This window comes from Lynx rufus, unplaced genomic scaffold, assembly GCF_022079265.1.
Source record: "Lynx rufus isolate CCGP_SWC_20201006 ecotype Redwood Valley unplaced genomic scaffold, mLynRuf1.p SCAF_7, whole genome shotgun sequence".
NCBI lineage: Eukaryota > Metazoa > Chordata > Mammalia > Carnivora > Felidae > Lynx > Lynx rufus.
In genome coordinates, this window is record NW_025814889.1 from 83,094,272 (window position 1) to 83,117,054 (window position 22,783).

General features: G+C 38.8%; 1 protein-coding gene across 2 annotated transcripts; it reads right to left on the reverse strand.

Annotated features, from left to right (window-relative positions):
• Positions 1-2,530: 2,530 nt before the first annotated feature.
• PTGES3 (prostaglandin E synthase 3) lies at positions 2,531-22,429 on the reverse strand. Of its 2 annotated transcripts, XM_047065666.1 has the most exons (8): positions 22,140-22,423; positions 8,298-8,411; positions 8,083-8,152; positions 7,484-7,582; positions 6,835-6,924; positions 4,866-4,928; positions 3,985-4,009; positions 2,781-3,682 (listed from the first exon to the last, which is right to left on the reverse strand). In XM_047065666.1, coding segments are annotated over exons 1-8 (483 nt in total). In that variant the 5' UTR covers positions 22,142-22,423; the 3' UTR covers positions 2,781-3,662. The 2 variants fall into 2 exon arrangements, with proteins under 2 accessions (XP_046921623.1, XP_046921622.1); XM_047065667.1 differs by lacking the exon at positions 4,866-4,928 and having other exon boundaries at positions 2,531-3,682; positions 22,140-22,429.
• Between the last annotated feature and the right edge of the window lie 354 nt (positions 22,430-22,783).

Sequence of the window (22,783 nt, forward strand, 5' to 3'; positions counted from 1 at the left end):
TCTCTCTGCCCCTCCCCCGTTCATGCTCTGTCTCGCTCTGTCCCAAAAATAAATAAAAAACGTTTAAAAAAAAAAAAAAGAATCACTGACCTCAAGTATCAGTTAAAGTGCAAATTCCTGGCCCCCACATGGACCTACATGCCTACATGCCTATCTAGCATTGGGACCTAGGAATCCACATTATCACAAAGCCCCATGATTTTGGTATGTTGAGAACCACTGGGTTTGAGATGACCACAGAGAAATAGAAGGATCCAACTCTATATAGAGTTGTGAGGCTTATTACTTGTGAGAACAAAGAACAGCGGTTAAGGGACAAAGCTGTTACACTTGTAGCGGAGGCAGCTTTATATTTATAGTACTCTCACTCCTGAACTTTGGTCATTACTACATATAGCCATGGAAATAGGTTGCTGGACGGACAATGGAAGTGAAGGTCACTGGATTCAAGCTGAAATATTTGGGCTACACTTATGGATAGGTTCTTCACATTAACAAATTATTCAGACAGGACAATAAAACTTATAAGTGACATGATTTTCCACTTTAGAAGACTGCTAGGAGAGCTTGGGTGGTGGCTCAGTTGGTAGAGTATTCAGCTTTCGCTCAGATTATGATCTCATACACCGTTCACGGATGCAAGCCCCCTGTCGGGCTCTGCGATTGCTCGAAGCCAAGAGCCTGGAAGCTGGTTCAGATTGTCTCCCTTTCTCTGCCTCTCCCATTATCTGTATGATCAAGCCCCGCATTGCGCTTCAAGCTGAGTGTGGAGCCTGCTTAAGATTCTCTCTCTCCCTCTACCCCTCTCCCCAACTTGTGCTCTCTAAAAATATTTAAAAGGTGGGGGGGGGTCACCTGGATGGCTCAGGTCATGATCTCACGGTTCTTGGGTTCGAGCCCCGCATCAGACTCTGTTGACAGCTTGGAGCCTGGAGCCTGCTTTCAGATTCTTTGTCTCCCTCTCTCTGTTCCTCCCCCACTCACACACTCTCAAAAATAAATAAAATTTTTTAATGAAAAGAAAAAAAAATCCCCATCAAACAGAAGAAACTAAAACTAGCCCAAACTAAATTGGTAGATAAAACCTTGATGCAATTATAACAACTAATTGCCTTCCTTCCCTTCCTTGGAGGCAACTTCACAGTATAAAGTTGAGGTGGCTCAGTTAAGCATCCGGTTTTGGCTCAGGTCATGATCTCACGGTTCACAAATTGGAGCCCCACATCAGGCTCTGTGCTGACAGCTGAGAGCCTGGAGCCTGCTTCAGATTCTGGATTCTCAGTCTCCCTCTCTCTCTCTACCCCTCCCCTGCTTGTGCTCTCTCAAAAATCAATGGATTATTCTTTTTTTTTTTTTTTTTAGAAAGTTGAATATAAGCACCTTTATCACATGTCAAAATGGACAAAAACTATGGGAACAGATGCCAAACTTAAAAACTCACTCAAGTGATCCTCTCCCCAATAATTTTCTTTAAAGCAATACTAACTACAATTCAGATGAGATAATATTTCTCACGTTTTGACCTACTCATTCACCTTTCAGCCAGAAATACTGGAGTTAGAGGGATCAGATGCCATCCGTAAGGCTTGGTACCTGACTGAGCAAAAGGGATTAATGAAACACTTGAATAGGTTCAAGTGTTTGAACACAAAATAAATTTAATTAAATTTAGAAAATCTTACGAGACAGGACACAGAAACCCATCAAGCTATACTTTATTTCTATAGCTCAATGGCTGGCAATAAAACCACCAGAACCCTTAATGAATCTTTAACTTCTAGAACTGATACACAAAATGTTTTGCAAGAGAACTACACTAAAAATAGAAAGGTTTAACTTCAAAAAAATTTCCCCCTGAAGCTAAAAACTACACTCTACTTATCAATCACACTAATACCTTTGGCATACTCCAGACAAATGCGACCAAGTTTAAAACAATAATTTAAAAGGACTAGAGGTACCTACCTGGCTTAGTCCGTTAAGCATCTGACTCAACTTCAGGGTTGCAAGTTCAAGCCCCATGTTGGGCTCCACACTGGGCATAGAGCCTACTTAAAGATAATAAAAACTGCATTCCCTTAACAGGACCAGAACCCATGTTATACTTCTATAATATAATAAAATAGAGTTGAATTTCAAGTGTTATGCCCAGACCTCCTGGAAAGTAGATGATTTTTCTAGCTGTACCATTTCAAGAAAATGGTTGTGAATATCACTCTGAAGTCATATACTCAACAGGGGAAGGAAAAAATGTTTTCCCTTCTAAATCACCATAATGTCCCATGCAAACCTATTATGGCACACTTCCCATTTATCAAGATTTTGTTGTTTGTGCTCTTGTCTAGCCTGTGACTCCCTGAGCACAGCAAGTACCTGAAGGATTGTCTTTGTATCCCCAGCACTTAAAACTGTCTGTAACACAGGTCCTTAATGTAAGACATAAAGTACTGATATAGGAAGCATTTCTATGCTATGACAAATACACAGAAGTTAGAGGGAATAAAAACTGCCAAATGCAGAAGCTCAAAGATTTACAGGAGGACAACACATTTAGTTTTATTTCAATCAAATCACAACACTTTCTTTTCCAACTGCTGCAAAGTGCATCTACAATTTGCTATTACAGATCCACTTTTAAAAGGTTTCCTGCGACATTACAGCAAGCCTCTTTTTTTCCAAACAGAGGAATATTCCCAATTCTTCCTCAAATAAAAACTCCATTCCAGTAAATGGTAATACATGAAATTACAGTAAACCAGACACTTAAAAGGACAGCCAAAAAGTCTTCCAACAGTTTATTAGAAAGAATGTAGGTAGACATTAAAAAAAAAAATCCCCACTGTCATGAACATAAATTGAGGTTTTCAGCCTGGGACAAGCTGAATCAAAAAAAGAAATAAAAAATCCAATAGTGTATTAACATTTTTTTCACTCATTTGCCATACTGACAGTGCAAATACAATTTGGTCTAAATGTACAGACTCTCAAGCAACAATGTACAGCCTTTCTTCGTCCTCCATGCTAAGAGATGTAAAAGTTTAAGGGTCAAACAATACCAAATGTACAGGCTTCAAAACCATCTAAGTTAGGGCATTCACTAGTTTTAGCTAAGATACATCTGGAACACTGACAAGTGATCACTTACAATAATGTGAAGTAAATTTTTTGAAAAATAAAACTTTAGTGGAATAATCCTGGAGGATATACCAGAAGAACAACAAGTTACCAGTTTAAGATATCAACCAATTTGTTTCATCAGCCACTTTTGAGTCCATGTTCTAAAATCTAAAATTTAGTTCTTTCTTCTAAGCCAAGAGTTTCCTATCATGTCAGTATCTATGTTATGAAGTAAAGAGACTGAGGTGAAATGTTTTTATTTATCACAACTGCTGTATCAATTGTCTAGGACCTCAACAGCATCATGGAAGTCTGGGAAAAGTTCATGCATAAGGTTATTGCCTTAGCTGACTTAAAACTGCCCCATACAATGGTACATATCAACCCTTAGTGAAGCCTTAAAAAAACAAACAGGTTGAAAAATGGGTTAAAGGAGGCAAATACAGCATCTGCCTTTAGAGCTATCAACTCAGGAATTCTCTCAATTATGAAATCTTGCAGAGAAGTTATTTTTCTTTCTCAAAATCCGGTGATGACAACATTCCTTACTCCAGATCTGGCATTTCTGAAAGATTTTAAAAAGATTAGTATGAAGTACAAGGGAACAATCAACTTCAAAGTCTTATTAAAAAAAAAAAAAAAGCAGTCAACAGAGTTAATACTTTCCTAGGGAATTGTCTTTTTATTATTTTTTGCCTTTTCTAAATGTAAATCTCAAAGCATTCAAATTTCTGCTTTGGCTATTATAGGCCATGAAAAAATAATTTTTCTCTCAAGAATTATAAAGAAGTTAATGTCTCTATTTTCAGAGTTTTGTCTTTGATGTGAAATATCACTATAAAACATACTTTTTACAAAGATACTTACTTTCATCATCACTGTCTTGTGAATCCTGCAGAAGAAGAATTTTGAAAGTTACCAAGTTGATCAAACATTCCTCTGCTAACTGAACAGTTTGCCTTAAAAAGCTGAAGCACTGTACTTTTACTAAAGTAGCAAAGATATGTGGTTATATCAAGCTTATGAATTTAATCACTAGACTTAAGAATAGGTTCACTGAAGATGAACAGATGTACAGCTGAGGATCTATCTTCCTGTAAGATGTGTGCCTTTTGGTGGGAATTGGTGCTCACCCTTTAAATCCCTTCCTGTCGGGTAGACTGAATTTTAGCATAAAATGGATTTCACTTCTCTCTTGGCATTCAGTGTAACAGGGAAATAGCTCACTGCGAAGACCACTGGACTGATAGAAGACAAAGAACTCCAAACCTAGCTGCTGAATTGTCTAAACATTTTTCAAACTATACTCAACAACTTTCTTGAAGATGTTAGCAGGATGCCAGAGCGGAATGTTGAGAAGAGTGATCCAGTTTATCTTTCTTACAGATTCACAATGTCCATCTATTTACTCTAGTTTCTGACCAATTCTGCTGCAAAACCTGTTTAACTCTGTCAAAATAATCCCTAAATTAATTCTTAATCGAATAAGGTATACGATGCAATTATTCTCTTGAAATCTGGTCCCTTAAGAATGGCCCATGGGACACCAGTTTCCTGGTAGGTACCTATCCTTCAAAAATTAGCACATTTTAAAATCTGCTTTTCCCTGTATTTCTGAGAGAGGGGGGAAAAAAAAACCAACCCAACAAGAAGTGGCAAAAAAGCAATCCTAAATCTATATAAAACAACCTATAAATACATTGTTTCTTACTATTTAAGTAAACAGAGAAAAGAATTTATAGACTTACATCATCTGCTCCATCTACTTCTGGTAAATCTACATCCTCATCACCACCCATGTTGTTCATCATCTATTTGAAGTGTAAAAATTAGTTTTAAAAATGATGTTAAATTAAGCCCTAATTATTAGGTTGCAAGCTCCAGAATAAACCTTAAGTCTGTCATAGATTTCCACCAATAAAAAAAGCAAAACAAATGTTAAGTACCTTCCTTTCCGGAAAAAGTAAATTATAAAATCCTGACAACTTGTAGGGAAGTTAAGACTAAGTTCTCACTGAAGAAAAGTGAAATTATTAAAACTTATCCATAAAGTTATTTATGTATGATATAGAAATTAAACACCGAAATCCTAAATAGTGCTTACCTCTGGTGCCTAAGGAAAAGAATGGGATTCATTTGTAGTTCTAAAGCTTTGTATCTTAAGCTAAGTGGCATGTGTATTATGGTATTCTCACTACAGTTTTAAATATTGTGAAGAACCAATAAATGATTTAAAATAAAGTCCTTCAGGATGATTAGGTTGTATAAAAGACCTGAACACTGAACCAAAGACTAAACAGCAATAAAAGTTAAAAACAGAAAAGAAACATGATTCTTGAAATAAAAGATACATACTATGGAGAAAATACACTTGCATATGTAAGTACTCTTGTAGACATACAAAACATTGAGACTAATAACAACATACTTACATGAAGTACTAATTTCATATTTAGTTGTTTCTGATCATAAAGTAAGCAGTGTATTATTTAAAAAAGTACATATAACCCAAAACTAAACTATTAACAGATGGGGAGGGACTTATCTTCCCAAGCTACAACTTTTCTATAAATCTCCTAAAATTAAAAAATTCAATAACCATATACAACTTTATACACAAAATTTAAAGCTTCTAAAATCTATGCTTACCTGCACTTTACAGTTAAAAGGTGCCTTTAAAAGATCCCTAATCACCAAATTGCTCAGTGTAAAAGTTCTGGGCAATCTAGTCTTAAATAATATGAGTAACTATTAAAGAGTCTCCCTACGTCTGATAGCACTGTTGAACACTTTGGTTAAGTTTCTTTGAGCAAGAAAAATGCTCAAAATGTGCCAAATACAGTATTAGGTGTTGAAGATACAATGGCAACAGAAATAGGACGAACTAATAAATACATTCAAGAGCTATTCAGGAGGTTAAAAAAAAAAAAAAAAAAAAGACGGCCACTAATGTTATACTGGAAACAGGCAGTAAAAGAATAGTGTTAGCTGTGACATGCACAGCTGGGCGAAATGGCGGCACCAATTACTACAGGTAAGAAATGGGAATAGCACAGCTGAAAAGAATTGCCCCATCTTCTTTTTCCTCTTTAATTTGAAATCAAGGTGCCAGAACCATGTAAGATGTTAAGTAGTTGCAAACATGACACTAGATATTTACTCCTATTTTAGCTCTTAGTTTTCAAAGAAACATAACAAAATCTAGTCAATTAAAACCTGACTTCACAAGGTTTATTCTATCCAAAGGGAAATCAATGATTTTGCCCCTTTAGCCTTTGGCAATATGTATTTAAATTCTTTCCTTGATTGTGCTAACTAAAACATCTTTACACACCACTTATCATGCACATCTCACTACCATTTTTGTGTTTAAAGGTTTATATTCATATTACATGGCTCCAAAATGCAAACCAATCCACGCTCCTAAAAAAAATCAGTTTAGAATAGAAACTAGCTATATTGCATGGATTGTACAGTTTATTTTTTGTCTTTATACATCAACTTTAGAACTTACCACTAATTTTTTAAAAAATTATACGATATTAAACTTCAGGATTAAATGACCATTTTTAAGATCTTACTTGGTTTTGCTGCAGAATGACCTTGAAAGTAAAATAATGCAGGTCTTAAAATACCACTAGGGGCTTTAAAACCAAATTAAATTCACACAGAAATGTACAGAGAGGGAGGTGGAAAATGCCATTTACAAGAACTTACCTCAGAGAAACGATCAAAATTAGACATGTCTTCATCTGAATCATCCTCCCAGTCTTTCCAATTATTGAAGTCCACACTAAGCCAGTTAAGCTACAGATCAATACAAACATCACCCTATGATTAGCTTAACTTACACTTATTGGTATGTACCTTAAGACTTCATTGCTTGAACTGTGGGTTCGTATTAGTGAGGCATGGAACTAACACACACACACACAAAAGAACAGACTAGCAAAATCAAAAGTCAAATGCAGTACTAGCAAAGATAGTTTCACGAAGCTTCTTTCACAATTGTTAAACAATCCTAACCGTTAGAAACAAAAACAAAACTCATTGGTAGGAACTATTCTCAGGCACAATGGACTTTTTTTTGTAGCACCAAGTATGCTCCTCTGTGATATGTAACTTTTAGATTCTAGGCAAAATCTGCCTCTTGAATTCAGCAAAAGTTCTGCATCTAGGGACTGACCTTCTTCTGACCATACTTGGTTTTAAGTTAAAACTAAAAAACACCAAGGAAAAAAACCTGTAAGAATACAAGACTTTAATAACACTTAACTATGAAATAAAAACATAATATTCCTCATGGAAAACAAGTGTGTCTTTTATTACTTAAAAATGTTAAACTCCCCCAAGAAAAGAAACATACCTTTGCCCTTTCTTTTGTTAACCTTGGCCATGACTGGCCAGATTCGCCTTTTCGTAAACAACATAAAATTGATCTGTCCGTTCTTTTATGCTTGGAATCCTAAAAACAAAAACAAAAGCACTATCACATCACTTATCTCTCCAGTATCGCTACAGAATAGAAAAGTAGCTTGTCATTCCTCAACTCTAATTTTTTTCTCTACATTTTCTCTAAAGGCAAAGAAACATCCCCTAGCTTACTAAACATTTCATTAGCTATCCAAATTGCAAAAAAATTTTCCCTCCCTGCACACAATGAATAAAATAAAGCCTTAAAAAAAATCAAGTAAAAAAATTTTTTTGACTAAATATGGTACATTCACAGAATAGTTTAAAAATTCTAAAAGACTAGACTAAGACAAGCCTAAAGAACAGTGACAGCAAGAACAAAAGGGGGCTGCAGAAAAGTAGTTCAAAGGGGAAATATTGCGAAAATATAAATCTCTAGATAGCCTCTGAACTGTTAAGAAAAACAATTACTGGTTACTGCTAAAAAGAGTACTTGATGTATGTCCATTTCTTCATGATTTAAACTGGAATTAAAGCCTTAAGACTACTTACATTTGGATCAATACAGTGAAAAAGATCAATTTCATTTAAATGTTTAAAATTATCGCTTCCTCCAAGACAACTGTGTAAAAAAAAAAAAAAAAAAATGAACCTCTTCAAAGAGATAAAGATTAGTAATAACTTCAGTGAAAACAAAACAAGCAAGCCAAAGTTACTTGGTTGTCTGAAATAAGCTTCTTACCCAATGATGTAAAATGGTAATTTACCTGAATGTAAGTTTGGATTTTTCAAAATTTACATTAACATCTTTACTGTCTTCAACACAAAATTCAATGAAGACGTAGTCCCTTCGATCGTACCATTTTGCAGAAGCAGGCTGCCTACAAAGAGATAAAATTAGACAAAGTTAAGCTGGAATTCATTAACTGAGTATTTACATAACCTCCAAAATTTTGGTATATAAGTAACATTTCTCTTTCCCATTAGAAGATGGATTATTTGGAAACAGCTTATTATAATTTCAAACAGAAACTACATCCTTAGGGGCAAGTGAGTGGCTCAGTAGATTAAACATCTGACTTCAGTTCAGGTCATGATCTCACGGTACCTAAGTCGGAGTCCCACATCAGGCTCTGCACTGACAGTGTGGAGCTGCCTGGGGATTCTTTCTCCCTCTCTTGCCCCTCTCCCACTTTCACAGGGGATCATGCTCTTTCTCAAAATAAATAAATAAACTTAAAAAACACCTACATCTTTACTCTTAACAACTGCATTCCAAGTTAAAACACAACTATAACTGATTTCACAATATGAAGGAATTAAAAAATGAATCAATGCTCAATAGGGCTAACCACATTTGAGCGTGAGCAGGAAAGGGGCAGAGAGAGAGAGGGACAGAGTTCTGAAACAGGCTCTGCAAGGACAGCAGAGAGCCCGATGTGGGGCTCGAACTCATGAACCATGAGATCATGACATGAGCTGAAGTCAGACACTCAACCAACTGAGCCACCCAGGTGCCCCAACATGCTGTCTTTAACTGAAAATATTTGCTAACTTAATAAAATTTTAAATGACTAGGTTCACAGATTTTATTAAATAATCTCTACATCCAACATGAGACTCAAACTTACAACCCAAGATCAAGAGTTGCACGCACACTCTACCAACTGAGCCAGCCAAGGATCCCTAAGTTCAGATTTTCAAACTGAAGTGACCATACAGTATGTTTAAAAAGCACTAATGAAAATCATCCAGAGCAATGAACACCACAGTGCCAAACTACTATTTCCAACTAAAGGAAACAGATTTCCTATACAGAAATGACTGACCTCAGGCATAAGATGGGATGAGGTTGGGACATCTTGGGCAAACGAAGCTATTAAAAACTATGAGGTCAGTTATGGGGCACCTGGGTGGTTCAGTTAGCGGAGCATCCAACTCTTGATTTTGGCTCAGGTCATGACCTCATAGTTCATGGGATTGAGCCCTGAATTGGGCTCCACGCTGACAGCACGGAGCGTGTTTAGGTTTCTCTCTCTGCCCCTCCCCAACTCGCTTGCGGGCTCTTGGGGGGTGGGGGAGAGCAAAACAAAACTATGAGGTCAGAACCAGAGGCAATAATAAGGGTCTCCCTGCATTGGCCAATGAGAATTCTAGGTTACCAGAAGATGCTACAGATCCAACTCTCTACAAATTGGCTGTTAACAGAAAAAGAATTAGGCATTTTTCCTTCTTTCTGTTTATGAAACTTTATTCATGGTAACTGGATAGATAGATCTGTTCATAGAAGTAAACTTCTTTATAAAATTTCAGCTTTGGAATGGAATACAGTTGCGGGGGGGGGGGGGGGGCATGTGTCACCATTTTGCAACCTTTAAACTGATTTGGCAATGATCAACGGATGAAACCATTAAAATGATTAGATTAGGGGCACTTGGGTGGCTCAGATGGTTGAGCGTCTGACTTCAGTTCAGGTCATGATCTCACGTTGAGTTCAAGCCTCACGTCAGGCTCTGTGCTGACAGCTCAGAGCCTGGAGCCTGCTTTAGATTCTGTGTCTCCTTCTCTCTGCCCTCCCCCACACATGCTCTGTCTCAAAAAGTAAAAACATTAAAAAATTTTTTTAAAGATTAGATTAATAGTTAATAAAGAATTTACAATTAATAGTTAATAAAGAATTCAGCATCACTAAAAGTGGGACAACCAGACCTACAACCTCCTAATCTGATGCAACATGATATACTCCATAGAAAACTTAATTCCAATCTATAAGAAGAGAAAAAAAAATTTTTTTTTTAATGATACAATGAGGAAGGGAGAAATCCAGAATACTGTTAAATCAATGCTATAAAGAAGAGAAGGGACTGCTCTAGATTAAAAGAAACCGAAGAGTTATCAAACACGTAGAGGGACACCTGAGTAGTTGTTCAGTCAGTTAAGCATGACTCTTGATTTCAGCTCAGGTCATGCATGATCTCACAGTTCATGAGATGGAGCCCCAAATCGGGCTCTGCGCGGACAGCGAGGGGCTTACTTGGGATTCTCTCTCTGCCCCTCCCCAAGTTGCACTCACTCTCTCAAAAATAAACAAACATTAAACAAAACATATCCAATTTATGCACCTGGTCTGCAACCCCCCCACCCCCGGCCCGACCTAAACATAAAAAGAGATTACTGAAACTGTGACCACCTAAATACAGACAGGGTATTAGATATTAGAGAATATGAAAATCATTGTTAGTTTTTTTAGGCATGAAAGGCATTGTTTTTACGGGGGGCTGGGGGGGAGAGTCCATTCAAGATGAAAACTTAAGTATATGGGGTTTGCTTTAAAAGACTTCAGGAGGGACGCCTCAATGGCTCAGTCGATTAAGTGTCATGATCTCAGGTAATGATCTCACGCTGTCATGGGATCTGTGTCTGGCTCCATACTGGCAGTGTGGAGGCTGCCTGGGATTCTCAGTCTCCTCCTCTTTTTGCCCCTCCCCTGCTCACACTGTCTCTGGTGCTGTCTCAAAAATAAACTTGAAAAGAAGAAAAAAAAAGACTCCAGGAAAAGGAAAAGAGGATAAATAAAGCAATGTGGCAAAGGCCTACTAAGCACTTAATCTGGATGACAGGTAGATGGGGATTATATTCATTATGCTTTTTTTTTTTTAAAGGTTTATTAATTTTTTGAGACAGAGAGACAAAACATGATTGGGGGAGAGGCAGACAGAAGGACCCACAGAATCTGAAGCAGGCTCCAGGCTATGAGCTGTCAGCACAGAGTCCAATGTGGGGCTCGAACTCACGAAACATGAGATCATGACCTGAGCCAAAGTCAGACACTTAACCAACTGAGCCACCCAGACACCCCTCTTCATTATACTTAAAAAAAAAAAAAAAAGTTAGACCTTCCCTATGACCCAGCAGTAGCACTGCTAGGAATTTACCCAAGGGATACAGGAGTACTGATGCATAGGGGCACTTGTACCCCAATGTTTATAGCAGCACTCTCAACAATAGCCAAATTATGGAAAGAGCCTAAATGTCCATCAACTGATGAATGGATAAAGAAACTGTGGTTTACATACACAATGGAATACTATGTGGCAATGAGAAAGAATGAAATATGGCCTTTTGTAGCAACATGGATGGAACTGGAAGTGAAATAAGTCATACAGAGAAAGACAGATACCATATGTTTTCACTCATATGTGGATCCTGAGAAACTTAACAGAAGTCCATGGGGGAGTGGAAGAAAAAAAAAAAGAGGTTAGAGAGGGAGAGAGCCAAAGCCTAAAAGACTCAAAAAACTGAGAACTGAGGGTTGATGGAGGGTGGGAGGGAGGGGAGGGTGGGTGATGGGTACTGAGGAGGGCACCTTTTGGGATGAGCACTGGGTGTTGTATGGAAACCAATGACAATAAATTTCATAGAAAAAAAAGTTATTAAATGATTCTAGCAGGGACTAGTTTCTTTTTAAGTGTAACCCAGTCTAACTTTGAAATTGGGTTATACTTAGTTAACGGGAGGATTCTTTTCCCAAAACATTTTACAAATAGTATTTCAATAAACTCTAGACAAGCACACTAATGGTGACATGGTTATTACAATGGCTGTATAAAAAACCAAGTAGTACACTACTCTTTAATTTGTTCATACTGAAGACACTGGAACCAGAGATCTTTTTCTTTTCCTCAAATTCACATTAAGAATTCAGAATGTGAGTAATATGTTTGGAAAGAGAATCTTTAAAATGAAATCTTTTTTTTCTTTTTTTTTTCTTTCAACGTTTTTTTTTTTTTATTTTTTTATTTTTGGGACAGAGAGAGACAGAGCATGAACGGGGGAGGGGCAGAGAGAGAGGGAGACACAGAATCGGAAACAGGCTCCAGGCTCTGAGCCATCAGCCCAGAGCCTGACGCGGGGCTCGAACTCACGGACCGCGAGATCGTGACCTGGCTGAAGTCGGACGCTTAACCGACTGCGCCACCCAGGCGCCACTAAAATGAAATCTTAAGGTGGGCCATAAATTTAACATGACTGGTGTCCTTACAAAAGATTAGGACACAGAATAAAGAGCTTGTGAAGACGCAGGAGAAGAGGCCCAGTCATCCCATTTCTGGTACTTTGTTATGGCAGCTCTAGCAAGCTAATACAATCATTTTCCAAATAACAAAATTAAATGATCATTTAAACCAGGGGTTGGCACAGAAGCCAAAAATGGTTTTTATATTTTTAAAGAGTTATAAAAACAAGCATGTAGGACAGAGATATTTGTGGTCTGCAAAGCTTAGCATTTACTAGGTAATCCTGATTTCAACTATCAAAAATACAAGAGGGGACCCTACACGTAACCTAAAACCAGTAAAAAACACATATATTCACTCAACTGGAAGAGAGCTTGATTTTGAAATCCTGCTCGTCTTCTGTGAAACTCACATCCCTTTTTTTCTAGTAACCAAAAGAGGAGCAGGTTTAGCTTGAACACTAGCTCATAAACTAATTATATTGGGTTTATCTCTAGCCTTATACTAACATTGACAAAACTTGTAACCACTGTCCAAGTCTGTCAGTTCACCTTAATAGTAAATACCTATGGATGTAAAAACTTTTTTCACTTCTGCATATGCTATGTAAATAATCCCCTACTTAAAACAAAACAAAACCAACCCCCTCCCCAACATATGGGACATTCCTCAAGGTTCCAGTTTCAGCCCCACATCTGGCTCTCTGCTGTCAGTGTTGAACCCACTTGGAATCCTCTTCCTCTCTGCCCCTACCCTACTTGCACTCTCTAAAAAATAAACATTAAAAAAAAAATTGGTTAAAACATATAGACAAACGTACTGGAGAAAATAGCAATAACGACAATTTTTTTTAAAAAGTTCTACTTCTGTAAAAGTATTTAAGGAACTGAAAAATGTGATACAAAGATGCTAATTAACAATAAACTTTAAGATAAAATAGGCAAATATATATTATTTTTTGGGAGAAAACGCGCACGGGCGTGTGCACAGGGGAAAGACACAAAGAGAAGGGGACAGAGGATCTGAAGTTGGCTCTGTGCTAAAAGCAGAGAGTCCAATGTGGGGCTCAAACTTATGAACTATGAGATCATGACTGGAGCCAAAGTTGTACCCTTTAACCAACTGAGCCACCCAGGAGCCCCAATAGGCAAAAATATTTTTAATCTGTTTTATCTTTAATTAATGGTCTCATTAAGAAATCAATCAAACAGTGGGTGCCTGTCAGCCCAGAGCCTGCTTCGGATTCTCTCCCTGCCCCTCAAAATAAATAAACTTATTTTAAAAAACTGTTGGAGAGGAGGTAGGACAGAATCAGTTAAAGGGGAACCTAATGGCAATTACCCACAATTAAGAAAGATAGTGTATCCAAAACATAACCAATAAACGATTCCCAAAATAAATATTCCCAAAATAAAGGACTCACAAGTCAAATGTACTTGGAGAATATATACTGATTTAGTAGTACTTCTTTTCCAGGTTTCCCATAATACAGCAAATACAGCAAAGCCTCAATTAACAGAATATAAAATCAGATAGTTGATTTATAAGTAGCTCTCATCAGCTTTATCTTTCAACTACTGACCACTGATCTACTTTCTAATCTATAGCAGATACAGTTGAATTTGGTTCAAATGTGACAGAGCAGAATACAGGACTACTAGTAAAAGACCCCTTTTATGCTCAACTCTCACCATCAAGCACCTCCTGTAGGGGTGCTACATGAAGAGTTTGATGGTGAAGGCTGGGTCTGAGAGAAAGAGGCTGCCTGGGATTCTCTCCTCTGCCCCTCCTCCACTTGTGCAGGAGATGAGCTGCTTCCTTGAAACTTAAAAAAATGGCCTCATGTAGACAAGTCTAACAGCTAAAATACATTTAGAGTTTGAATGTTATTCAATAAATAAATATGTATTAATCATGGGGCTAGGAATTGTTCTGGAGACAGAGCAATGAGCAAAATAGACAAAGCTTACATTCGAGTTAGATGAAATTTAGTCCAAAAATCTCCTAAGAAATATGGGGGTAAAGGGATCGGATCCGTTACTAGTGGCCTTTATTAATGTGTAAACAGGCAATATATCATTAAGACAAGGTTCTCAAAAACCAAGCAAACAAACAAAAAAAGATAACATTTTCTGTTTATCAGTACAGCTGAGCTTTAAAAAACAACACAGGAGTAGGGACCCTCTACACAGTTGAAAATCCAAGAACTTATGACCCCTAAAACTTAGCTACTGTTGATCAGACCCTCACAAGTAACATTTACTTTGCATGTTATATATATTATACACTGTATTCTTACAAAGAAGCTAGAGAAAAAACAATGTTAAGAAAAATCACAAGATCTCTATCTGCTCCTCCCCTGCTTGCTCTGTCTCTCAAAAATAATAAACATTAGGGGCACCTGGGTGGCTCAGTTAAGTGTCCAACTTCGACTCAGGTCATGATCTCACAGTCGTGGGTTTGAGCCCTGTCAGGCTCTGTGCTGACAGCTCAGAGCCTGAAGCTTGCTTCAGATTCTCTGTCTCCCTCTCTTTCTGCCCCTCCCCCACTCATGCTCTTGTCTCTCTCTCTCTCTCTCTCTCTCAAAATAAACATTAAAAAAAAATAATAAACATTAAAAAAACTTTTTTAAAAAAACGGGGCGCCTGGGTGGCTCAGTTGGTTAAGTGGCCAACTTCAGCTCAGGTCATGATCTCATTGACTGTGAGTTCGAGCCCCACGTCGGGCTCTGTGCTGACAGCTCAGAGCCTGGAGCCTGCTTCAGATTCTGTGTCTCCCTCTCTCTCTCTGCCCCTGCCCTGCTCACACTCTGTCTCTCTCAAAAATAAACATTAATATATATGTGTGTGTGTATATATATATACATATATGTGTGTGTCTGTGTATATATATGTGTATATATATATATATATATAAAATCTATATTTATGGGGTTTCTGGGTGGCTCAATGGGTTAAGTGTCTGACTCTTGATTTCAGCTCAGGTCATGATCTCACAGTTCATGGGATTGAGCCCTGCACTGTCAGCATAGAGCCTGCTTAGGATTCTCTCTCTGCCCCTCCCTTGCATGTGCTCTCTCAAACTAAATAAACTTAAAAAAAAAATACATTTACAGTACTGTACTTATTGTAAAAAAAAATCTACCTAAGTGGACCCACAGAGTTCAAACCAGTGTTATTCAAGGATCAACTGTACTTAACTAATTAATGACAGTTTCCTTACAAGTTTATTCTTTTTTTCCCCTTATAAATTTGTTAATGGAGCATGATTATTTGTCTGAATTAAAAGATCACTTTGGGGGCGCCTGGGTGGCGCAGTCGGTTAAGCGTCCGACTTCAGCCAGGTCACGATCTCGCGGCCCGTGAGTTCGAGCCCCGCGTCGGGCTCTGGGCTGATGGCTCGGAGCCTGGAGCCTGTTTCCGGTTCTGTGTCTCCCTCTCTCTCTCTGCCCCTCCCCCGTTCATGCTCTGTCTCTCTCTGTCCCAAAAATAAATAAACGTTGAAAAAAAAAATTTTTTTTTAAAATAAAAAAATAAAAAAAATAAAAAAATAAAAAAGATCACTTTGAATTCTAAGATAAAACAACAGAAATCAAATAACTAGCTTTTTACTAGAGCTTAATAATCAAGTAAATATCTTCTAGGTTTAGGAGTAAACATATTTCTATTAAATAAGAAGTTTCTTAAAGACTAGATTCACTCATTTTTTTAATACATCTCTAAGTATCTTTAAATATCAAGAAAGATTACAGATGAAAACATTAAAATCAAGAAAAAAGTCAGCAATAAAAAGATGTTATAAAATTCAGAATTACTGATTTTCTAAAACTTAAGTTTTAAACTTAGCTTAAACTAGTCTATCATTTGCAAAAGGGAATCAAGACAGTGGTAAATCTTTTTCACTTTGTAGTAAGTGAGGAATGATATGGAAACATGAAATTCTGTTATACAAAGGGAAAAAAGTAGTTCCAGGTTCATAGACGGAGCAGTTTTTCCTCCCTCAAAAGCCCTGTCTACAAATGTCTAAAACCAGTCTCTTACACACATATCCTTTCCTCAAAGAAACCCCAAGATCTGCTTCTCATACTTTCAGATCATCTGTACATCAGTTGTACCACCACGTAAAACTTTCTGGAAAGGTGATCTGAATACACATGCTACTCCTGTGGCTTCCAAATTATGTGCCAAGGTGCATCAGGGCACCATGAGAAACTTAAGAGGGCTGCTGAAAGATCTTTTAAGTTTGAGAAAAATTTAGTGATACTCAATCTCATTCAAGACACCAAGTGGTTCAGTTTCAAGGTAGACTGCACTACATCCCTCTCCATTAACCTTCATCTTTGCACAGTTGTATTTCTGGTGGTTGCTATAATTTAATAAAGGGGGGGGGGGCTACAAAAAAAAAAGCAGTGGGAAACAGAAATTGAAATTGAAATGGAAGTATCCAATCTCACTTCAAGGTATAAGTTATGCAGTGCCGGGGCACATGAGTGGCTCAATCAGTTGAGCATCTGACTTCAGCTCAAGGCATAATCTCAAGGTCTGGAAGTTCGAGCCCCACATCAGGCTCGCTGCTGTCAATGCATGAAGCCTGCTTTGAATCCTCTGTCCCTCTCTCCTTCTGCCCCTGCCCTGCTCACTCATGCTGTCTCAAAAATAGACATTGGGGGGGAAAAAAGGTACACATGCCCAAAACACATACATATTCCATTACTAAATGGTGATTATAAAAGAAGCTACTTATTTCAACTTTCGTGGATTAGTTTTTGAAAGACTACTAACTAGGCTGTTAGGCAAATTACTTAAGTTGTTTGGACCTAGCTACCTAATAAACAGAACTGTTATTCCTTTTGGCCAGCAACACCATAAACACACACACACACCCTACTAAGACAAAAAAAGGGGCAAACCAAGAACACTTGTGAAACCTCTATACTAGTTCCTTTATTTGGTAATTCCTACTCTAAAACAAAAAAGTGAGGGGTGGCTCAGTGGGTTCAGTCCAACTATTGACATTGGCTCAGATCATGATGTCACAGTTCTGGAGTTTGAACCCCATGTTGTGCTCTGTGCTAACAGTGTGGAGCCCGCTGGGCATTCTCTCTCTCAAAATAAAAAATAAACTTGGGGTACCTGGGTGGCTCAGTCAGTTAAGTGACTTCGGCTCAGATCATGATCTCATGGTTGAGTTCGAGCCCCACGTGGGCTCTGTGTGGACAGCTCAGAGCCTGGAGCCTGCTTCAGATTCATATTCTCTCTTTCTCTTTCTCTCTCTCTCTCTCTCTCTCTCTCTCTCTGGAGCCTGCTTCAGATTCTGTGTCTCCCTCCCTCCCTCTCTCTCTCTCTCTCTGCCCCTCCCAGGCTCATGCTCTGTCTCCCTCTCTCAAAAAATGAACATTAAAAAAATTTTTTTAAATAAAAATAAATATATAACTTAAAAAATTAAAACAAAAAAATGAAAGAAAGCTGTTCTTAAAGACAGGATTTCCCCTGATAAACTTAGTGCCTTTCTTCCATCCAACTCCAACCTTCGTACATTCCTACTTCTGTGCACACATCACTTTAAACATCCTCAAAGCAAACACAATTTTTCTTCATACAAATAAAATTCAAACAAGGTCAATGTCTCACTGCCTCCGTCACAAATTTCAGAGCCTTGGGGCTCCACAACCATATGTCAAGAAGTGACACAGGTTTAACAAACAATTTAGATGATATTAACAAAACTACAGAGATATAGTTATTTCTTTGGAAATTAAAAGTTTCACCTGGAAAATTATTCTCCCTTTTTGTAAAGTGGAAAAAATAAGGCTTCTGTCAGAAATCCTGAGTTCCAATCCTATTTGGGACAGTTCCTCATACTAATTAGCACTGTGTGAATTAGTATTTGAAAAACTAGATCCTGGAACTTAATACATATTAAAAATTTTAAGAACACCTGTCTGTGACTTAGATCCTTTCAGTACACAAAGATGATTAAAATGCTGAGTTAGAAAGGGCCCAAAGAAAACACTTTATAGCAATAAAGTATGACAACATGTGAAGATTAACTACTGCACAGAAAATCCCTAATAGCATATTTTGACTTTGGACTACAATATGAAGGAGTTCATACTACTGCTCAAGGTAATCTTTAAAGTAATTGGTGGGGCGCCTGGGTGGCTCAGTCGGTTAAGCGTCCGACTTGGGCTCAGGTCATGATCTTGCGGTCCGTTGAGTTCGATCCCCGCGTCGGGCTCTGTGCTGACCACTCAGAGCCTGGAGCCTGTTTCAGATTCTGTGTCTCCCTCTCTCTCTGACCCTCCCCCGTTCATGCTCTCTCTGTCTCAAAAATAAATAAATGTTAAAAAAAAAAAATTAAAGTAATTGGCATTTTCCTGAAAAACCAGAAGTTCAAAGGTGTCCTGGTGAAGCAGAGAAGTCACCTCAATTTAAAATCTATCAGTGCCAATCTACAGAGTAAATAATACAAAGTTTACTACAACACACATTGCATTTCTGTAATAAAATACACTAGGTGCAACAATCTTCAATTTAAGAACTCTGATAAAGTATTGTAAAAATTTAAGGGCTAGAGACTAATTCTGAATAGTTCATATCACAAAAGTATTTTTTCCTGAAAAGTGACAATCACTACCACCTAAGACCTCAAAATGATAATAGCTTCAAGATTTTAAAACAGAAAATACAATTAAACATGGGAATCTTAATTAACAGTACATACTGGTCTGCACTGATTTATCCCTTCCAGTTTCTACTGCTTTCTAGTTAAAGTCTAACTAAGCACAGAAAAAAAAAAATAAAAAGAAAAAGAAAAAGAAAATCCAGTTGCTAGGTTACAGTGGTTAAGAAATCAACACTGAACAAAAACCATCATCAGTTACTCTTCCTTAACTACAGAAATTAACCATACAGCATATGCTCACTATTACCATTTATGTTGGAAGCTAAAGAAAGACTAATGATTTTGTTTTTAGGACTCAATTCTATAAAGTTGAATGATGGCAAAGTATTCAAGATTTCAACCAATGTTAGAGACAGTCACAATATGTTTCTGGACAATTTATTAATTCAAGTATAAGACCACTGAAAGAACGACTTCAAATAGATCAAAACTGAATAAAACAGGGACTCCTGGCTGGCTCTGTTGGAGGAGCATGGGACTCTTTGATATCCGAGTCCTGAGTTCGAGCCCCACGTTGGGTGTTAGAGATTACTAAAAAAGAAGAACAAAAAACTTAAATAGAAACAAAAACCTTTCCTTTAAAAAGCATTTTACTTTCTATCTATGGTTACTGAGTTCAAATTAGAATTAGAACTGCAATAGCTTAAAAAAAAAAAAAAGCAGTAACAATTAACTAGCACACCTCCCTTCTCCCCCACCCTAGTTTGAAGGAGAGAGGTCTTAAAATCTCAGCCTTCTCGAAAATCAGGTTGAGTTTTTATGTAAACTATTAGACTAAACCTTAAAAACCTGATCGAAAAAATGTACCTAGACAATCACTACTAAAGAGTATTCAAATGAGGAAAAAAAAAAAAAAAACAGACCTTAAAACTCTTAAAATATCCAGACGTAAAAGTCTCTCTCCACATCTAAAATAATGTTTATATCATGTTCAGAACATGCGAATGAATGAGTCTTGATCTCAGGGTGTTGAGTTCAGGCCCCAAGCTGGGGGGTAGAAATTACTTCAACAAATACATAAACTTAAAAAAAAATTTTTAAATGTTTATATCAAACATCAACAAATGGATCCTTATCAATTAGCCAGGTTCTTCCCAGGACTGGAAGACCCATTGAAGGGTTTTTCTAACTCAAATAACAGATTCATAATACTCCTCTTGAAAACAGTAAGTTTGTTGAATACAATTAGTTCAACAAGATCTCCTAAATTTGCAAGATGGCATTTATTTTAAAAAGGAGATTTATGTGGTCTCTTCAAAACACTCAGGTTGAAAGCATTCTTGTAACTTAGACTGTTTTTTGGAATACTGACTGTTACACTTTCCATCTGAGGTTTCAATTTATTTACTTAACGTCTCTATTTAACTATTTCATGTGACCTCCCAAAAGTATATTTCAAATAATTTTAAACATATTTCTTAGTGAAAAGGTATTTTGTTTGGCTACATTAGTCTATTAACAGTTGGCAGCTTACCTAAGCATTTATTTCCTCAGGGAGTTTCAAAATATAAAAGGCACCTTAAGACTAACAATCCTGCTACATTTTTTGGAATAAAGCCTTTCCAGAGAAAAGTGAAAGCTACTTTACATAGATTAAGATATTATATTGAATATCAATGGGGAGGGGCAACCCTTCCAAAATTCTAGATGTCCCCTTTACATAGTAATACTGTGTTCCAGAGGCTTGCTCTCCATCATTAACCAACAGCAGTGTATCCTTTAACCCAATAGAATCATCATCAGTATCATTAAGTAACCCTTTGAAAGTGCGTTACTTTTCACAGGAATTAAACTTGTTACCTTTCAATCACTCTCTGTACGTATCTTTCAGGGAGCAGTTAGTACCAAAAATAAAATAAAATAAAATAAAATCCTATAAAACCGATAGTTCTCACATCTGGAGAGACAGAGTTTTTCCTGAAAAGAATGTAAGCCCTGAAAATGGGAGTGCCAAAAATTTTATTAGGTTTTAAAAAAAAAAATCACTAAGGTTTTTCTTTACCATCATCAAACTAAAATTCTTAAAAAAAAAAAAATCCTTGTCACCTCAACGTAAATAAATGTAAGCTCTTAAAGGCAACAAAAAGGCAACTACATACCTATTTCAATCTTAATTAAAATAGGATAATGCAACCTCGCCTCAAGTTTAATGTAGAACACTGAAAACGTCCACAAGTATCTTTCCACTCGACACGTGCGGAACGACCTGCTCAATGCTAACTCCTCGCGCCATGGACAAGGGTGAGTTTTGGCAAGCTTCCCCCCTTTCAAGGGATTGGGAGTTAGGAGGCCTGGAAACGTCCATACCCAAGAAATCACGACCCCGGAAAGGAAAGTAAGTTGTGGGGACGGTGTGACCTCCCCGCAGTTGCCTAGCAGTACTGTCGCTCACGGCGGAAGGCCGCGTGGTGCTCTACGGGGAGCATCGCCAGCCTTCTGGTAGCACCCACCACAGGTGCACTTGGCCCAGGGCCTGGTCCCAACATCACCGAGGGGCAGAACCAGACTGCCCCAAAAGCGAAGTGGCTATCCAAGAGGCCCCGCGCCTTCAGAAAGCCCGCACGGCAGAAAACTCACAGAAGAGTAAGGCCTAAGGCTAAGTTACGGAGTTAGAGTAACCGGGACTGGCAAAGGAGGAAAAGTGGGATTTCCGGCGCGGGGAAGGCGAGGAACCGTTCCGAGGTGGGAAAAGCGGACATTTGGAGGAAAAATGTCCTCCACCCGCCAACGGTAACCGGAACAAGGATACTGGACCTCCCACCACAAGAAAGAACGACTGCCGCCACAGAAGGGAGAAAGCCGAGGGGGTCGAAAGCGGGGGGTTGGGGAGGGGGGGGCTTCCCGGCAGCCCCCTGCGCGGCCTCGGCCTCCCTCCGGGGCGACCTTCCTTCGGCGGGGTGTCGCACTCACATCGTGAACGGGGCAGGGGGGACGGGCGAACGGGTGGGCGGGCCTCTCCGGCGGCAGCTGCTGGGCAATCGACTCTACTCCGGTGGCGACTCCGGCGTTTTCTTCCCGGTCGCGGCCTCTTCTCGCTTCCCTCAGGCGACGGTGGCGGCGGGCTCGACCTGGGTCCCCAGAATGCACCGCGCGGAGAGAGCGGCTCCTCCGATCGGGGAGAAGAGGAAAGTGTAGGAAAAGGGGCGCGAGGACGGAAAATGAACGTGCGTGCGTGCGAGCGAGGGGTGGTGAGGCCGGGCGGCGGCTGGTGACGCAGCAAAATGCCCGGGCCCTGCCGCCGCGCGTGCGCACTCTTTGTTTTCGGGCTCCTGCGCGGTTTTCTAGAGATATCTACGGAAAGGGCGGGGCCTCCCAGCTCCTTCGCGATCCTTCCTAGCTCTGGCCCCGCCCTGCGTCTGTTCCCTTCGGTCCGGCGGGTTCCCGCCTCTCCTCCCGCGCTCCCCCCTCGCGTTAGAAAACCGTTGGCCGCCCTAACCGCCTGGCCGTGCGCGTTGGGCGATCTCCGGGAGAAACGGCTGTGTTGACAGCAGGAGGAAGGCCGAAGCGAAGGGAGGCCAAGTCGGGAGACTTGAAAAGTGAAACAGATTGGTTAC